Source organism: Primulina tabacum, chromosome 2 (genome assembly GCF_025594145.1).
Source record: "Primulina tabacum isolate GXHZ01 chromosome 2, ASM2559414v2, whole genome shotgun sequence".
In the NCBI taxonomy this organism is placed as follows: Eukaryota; Viridiplantae; Streptophyta; class Magnoliopsida; order Lamiales; family Gesneriaceae; genus Primulina; species Primulina tabacum.
The window spans coordinates 45,463,525-45,468,958 of record NC_134551.1 but is presented as its reverse complement, the minus strand read 5'-3'; the positions used below and the strand labels follow the sequence as shown (position 1 = coordinate 45,468,958).

At 38.2% G+C, this 5,434-nt stretch overlaps 1 protein-coding gene across 3 annotated transcripts; it reads right to left on the bottom strand.

Moving 5' to 3' along the window:
• Nucleotides 1–796: 796 nt before the first annotated feature.
• On the bottom strand, nt 797–4,970 carry LOC142532586 (serine/threonine-protein kinase D6PKL2-like). 3 transcript variants are annotated; one of them, XM_075638903.1, is made up of 5 exons: nt 4,824–4,948; nt 4,445–4,506; nt 4,243–4,313; nt 2,928–3,947; nt 799–2,165 (listed from the first exon to the last, which is right to left on the bottom strand). In XM_075638903.1, exons 4-5 carry the CDS (start codon nt 3,827–3,829, stop codon nt 1,295–1,297), a joined length of 1,773 nt encoding a protein of 590 aa, XP_075495018.1. In that variant the 5' UTR covers nt 3,830–3,947; nt 4,243–4,313; nt 4,445–4,506; nt 4,824–4,948; the 3' UTR covers nt 799–1,294. The 3 variants fall into 3 exon arrangements, with proteins under 3 accessions (XP_075495026.1, XP_075495018.1, XP_075495009.1); XM_075638911.1 differs by lacking the exons at nt 4,243–4,313; nt 4,445–4,506 and having other exon boundaries at nt 797–2,165; nt 2,928–3,576; nt 3,700–3,947; nt 4,824–4,970; XM_075638894.1 differs by lacking the exons at nt 4,243–4,313; nt 4,445–4,506 and having other exon boundaries at nt 801–2,165; nt 4,824–4,970.
• Between the last annotated feature and the right edge of the window lie 464 nt (nt 4,971–5,434).

The following is a 5,434-nucleotide window of genomic DNA, read 5'->3' as shown; positions in this document are numbered from 1 at the left end:
ATCCCAGAGTCGGTGATTCCTCCAAGCCGCGATTTTCACCTGCTTGAGAACTCCCCGATCCCTGGCCTTGGGCTTCAGGCAGTTTAGTTCCAGTTTCCTTAGGTTTATCATCTTTTGGTGACTTATTCTCTTCCTTCGAAAACTTCCTCCATTCCCTTATTTCTGCCATGAATTCCATCATAACAGCAGTAAAGGCTTTGGTCATTTCGTTGAGATCCCCGCGGAAATTTTTCTCCATGGACAACATAATGTTTGTTGGAAGTCCCTCACCACCAGAAAATAAAATTCCTTCATTCACAGCCTCTTCTTCGAACTTGTGTGCCAGTCGTTACACTGATCTTCCATCAGCATCGGTCTCTTCCTCCTGTGAACGATGACATTTCCCCTATGATGGGAGAATTCCTTAAGTTGAAGAAATGAGAAATATACTGCTTGGAAAATGGGAAATGAGCGTATAATTAATGATAGAATTCTGCAGAGTTTTTGCTGTAAATTTTTGTTGGATATCTTTGTTGTGTCCCTCCTCTGACTCTTTTCCTTGTTTTTGTCACATTCTGCACGTCAGTTTGGGCTCCACTCCACGATCTTCCATCTTGGGTAATGGCTTTAACTGGCAGCAACGTTCTTTCACTGGGCCAACTGCAACTCCACTGGACTTTATCTGTTAGGCTTTTGCTTATGGGCTTCTGAAATATTTTTAGGCACAACACATACTATTAATAAAAAATTATCTTCCAAAAAAATAATTATTAATTTGCATATTTCATTTTGCCGCTTTCACTATTAAACTACTACTCAAGAAACCTGAAGTTCCGAAATTATAGAACAAATCACCTGAATTCTAGCAATGATATTTTTCCAGTGAGCGCTCAAAACGGGAAACCATAATGAAATCACACTACCAATGGTCTAGTTCGCTTTTTCAAATGTCATCACCATAAAAACATACAGAGACTCAGAGACTACAAATAAAATCTGCTCCTACCAAGTCTTTAATTCAACAACTTGCTCCAGAAATGAAGGAAAACTTTATGCATAAAGAGTGGCCACATGTTCTCCACAAGCTATAAATGCCACGCAAATTTCCAACATCGAGATCATTTTGTATATCACCTTGCAGCCACAATGTCAAATAGAAGACCTCAAACGAGTAAGAACACTCCTCGAATGAGACTTTTTTATGGTCTCCGTTGTGCGATCTCTCCGCAGAATCCCCACAACCTGATCGCTGCTTTCCACGAAAATTGACAATAATGGCTCTCCATAACTTAAAATCCAGCAATACCGATGTCAACTAGAAGAAATCAAATTCAAGATACTTATCACTTTTCTGATTCTTATCAGCGGCAGCATCTGCCTTTTCGGTCGTTGATGCTCCTGGAAGACGCAATTTGTCAAAGTCAACAGGCTTTGGTATTTCAGGAGGGGTGGCACAACGTATCAAAGCCCAGTTAACTCCTTCAAAGAACTGATGCTGCTTTATCTCCGTTGCACCTCGTTTATACGCCAACCGATGCTGAGGCTCTTTCACGAGTAATCCTCGAATCAGATCCCTGGCAGCAAAACTGACAACAGGAGACTCTGGGAATCGAAGAGGCTGTCCGACGACATTAAACAATGTTGCTCGATTACCTGATCCTTTAAATGGGGTTTTACCGAACAAAAGCTCGTAAATAAAGATCCCAAAAGTCCACCAATCCACAGCGCTACCATGGCCTTCACCTTTGATGATCTCTGGTGCAAGATACTCATGAGTTCCGACAAACGACATTGATCGAGCATTGGTTGGTTCAGCAATCAGCTCAGGTAATGGACTAACTTGGTTCCCGATTTCATTTTTGGGTCTACTATCTTTCTTGGATTTGCTTGAAAAGAGTCGAGGACCAAAGCATGTTGTTGGAACGGTACATGATGGCTGGATGCAGGATGGTTCGATGCATGCTGGTTGGGCACAGTAAACGGGATTTTTCCGCTGGGGATCTGAGTCAGAGGATGAGGTCTTAACCAAAGTAGGGCTAACAGCACATCGAAGTGAGAGATCGAAATCTGAGAGCATTATATGTCCATCATCCCTAACGAGGACATTTTCGGGCTTAAGATCACGATAGACAATCCCAAGCATGTGTAAATACTCTAGAGCGAGCAAGATTTCTGCGACGTAAAATCTGCCAGAAAGAGAGAATAAGAATAAATTGTTAGATGCACTCCATTTTTGTATAAAATAACCTCAATCAACATCAAAGGCTCGAGTTCTGCCCTAGTTTCAAGGAAACAACTTGTGAAACTAAACAATCAAGAAAAAGATAACTTGTATCACAGAACACAATTGTCTTCACAACCCACGCAGGACATCACTAATAAACTGCTAAAGATGTTTATAAGTCACGGCGCTAGAATGTCTGATACTAGTTACAAAAAAGAGCTTCAATTAAAATCAAACAAGGGATAATCAATAATACAGCAGTCCACAAAGGTGGTGGGGCGAGAAGAGTGGCAGAGGGGGCCGAATTTAAACCCCAAATTTTGGAGGAACAAAGCCCCCCACTCTAGAAAATTGAAGATGGAGGGGGGGTCCCTGTTATCCCTTCTCTGGCTCAACCATTGCCCTTAGTCTATAATCTATATAACAGATATATAATTTGGATAGAACTTTAACATGGAAAGTATTCTAAACTAGACCAATGCAGTACTAAAATATTTTACCAACGAATCTTTGCAAAATTTAACACACGGGGAAGTTGGATAAAATCAACAATAGATTAGGAAGAGCAATATTGAGACGCTCGTCTTGCAAGAAGGTGATATCAATGAATAGGGCCCCGTGAAGAACACTTTATATGGTAAACATTCCATAAATAAGTAAAGAAAACTCAAAGCATTTGATTTTTTTTTACTTTGTTTTTAAATATGGTCCATAGCTGTCTTACTTTACTGCTTGCTCAGAGAAATATTTTCCGGGTTGTCTCTGTCTAAGAGTGTGCAGGTCTCCTCCAGGGCAGAACTCCATAACCAAACAAGAGAACTTATCGGTCTCGAAATGGTTATATAAAGTCGGAAGGAAGGGATGGTCCAGGCACTGCAATATCTCTCTTTCCGTCTGAGCTCGAAGAAGTTTTTTACGACTAGCTAGAGACGTCTTATCCATAACCTTCATTGCAAAGTAACATTTGGTCGCACTCAACTCCGCCAAATAAACACTTCCAATATCTCCACAACCTAATCTTTTCAGGAGCCGGAAATGACTCAAGCCTAACACACCGTCTCTAGCACGCACAGCTTGGATGGCTTCCCATTGTAAATCATTCGCTTTATGTGGCTTATTGATACTACTACTAAAGCTGCTACACGTGCTCTCATTGCTCAAATCACTACCTGTGCTTCCTCGACAAATGCTACTCTTTCCACTCTCAACCATATCAGCCTGATCACTTATTTTGCCACTTCTGCTAATTTTTTTATCAAACACCGAACTGTTCTTTACACTTCCCTGTTCGGATTTCTTCTCTTGAACAACAGAAGTTTCGAGCAAGCTTTGTATCTCGTTAGCCTCACGATCTACAGTTGTTGACACTTGCTCTGATTCAACGGAAGAAATGTTTGAATCAGAGTTAAGATATGACAAATCCAAAGATCCATTGAAATTGGTCGGCGATGTATTTGATTTATCAGTATGTATTGGGGCTGACTTAATTACAACACCTGAATCTGCTGATTGTTTAGTATTAACAGGCTTGGACTTGCTTGATTTATTTGATTCACTTGCATGGTGGGCAGCAATAATTTTTCCTTGGAGTTCCACGGGAGTTCTAGCATCATCTTTTGAGGCCATATCACAATTTTTCCAAAAGTAGATTCAACAAATGTTTTCCCCGGTCGCATCAATAGCAATAATCCCCTTGATTAACACTGAAACACTTTGTCTACACCAACTCCGGAAAACAACAAGCCTGTCAAAGATTGATTCAATAGTTTAAAAAAAAATCATAAAACACCTTAATTCATGCTTTCTAAAATAGACAAATATGTGTATTCAAGTACTAGTAGAAGAGTGAGGAGGAATAAGATTTCCTAAGGCAAAAAAAAACAAATTTCACAAAGCTCGGATTCTAGATCTTACTGAAAAACGGAATAAATGCACAATTAAATATCATAGATCAGATTACTTAAATTCACTGAGTTGCAGCAATTGATCAAAGTTAAAACATATCAGAAAACAATAAATCCTTAGAGCCAAAATCCAACCTCGAGGACCACATCTTCCCGTCCATACTTCCCAAACAAACTCAAAAGCTCCAAAACAAAGCGGTACACAGCTTTATTCAAACATAAAAATTGAAGAGAAAACAAGTAAAAAACCAATAATAAAGTCTTCAAAAAAATAGATAGTGATGGCGCAAGTAGACAATACTAGTCAATCACACAACTCAACAGTCAATAAGGATACTCTCTTTTTTCCCAGGAAAGAGGCTTTTGCAAATTTTTAAATCAAGCCCACCTCCAGAAAACCTGAAAATATGGAACCTTGAAAAATGAAATTCACATAGGGAATCAAGGACCACCACAAAAAGTAAAGAGGCACTGAATCAAGGTCAGCTCCTGAAAAATGCAGCATGCAATTATTTCAAATTCACATAACAACAATTCGTAGTAGTAATAATTCCCATAATAAATCAGATCCCTATCGGATAATCGAAATTAAAAGGAAAATCCCAACTCAGATCCAGAATCACAGAGCGATTTTCATAAATCCACAGATTCTTGGAGAATAAAAGGCCTAAACCCATAAAGTAAAGAACTTTAAGGAGAAGGAAAAAGAAAAGCACCTAAATTTGCAATGATCGGAAGTCGAAGGCTCTAAAGCTTCGGCCGTGTAAAGGGATTTTGTAGAGAGAAAAGAAACTGCCCCATTGCACCATAGCAAATTGTTGGTTGACATTCTTCACTCAGAATAATATACTATTTATTTGGTTCTCCATTCTTTATTATTATTATTAGATATGAAATGACTCAATTCCATTTGACTAATAATACGCAATTTGATGTAGTTTTGGCATCTATTTTAGCTTGAAGGATTTGTCTGCATAAACTTTATTGTATTATATTATATCGTATCATATGTTTAAAAAGCATTATTTTCCGAATGCGATATTTTTTTTACGGCTATAAGTTAAAAATAAGGTTAATTTTTTTGGACAATATAGTCCAATTTTTTTTATTTTTTCTTCAGAAAATGGGAAAAACAAATATTATTGAGTATGTCTTTTGTGAGACGGTCTCACGAATTTTTATCTGTGAGACAGGTAAATCTTACCGATATTCACAATAAAAAATAATACTCTTAGCTTAAAAAATAATATTTTTCATGGATGACCCAAATAAGATATCTGTCTCACAAAATACTATCCGTGTTATCATCTCACACAAGTTTTTGTCA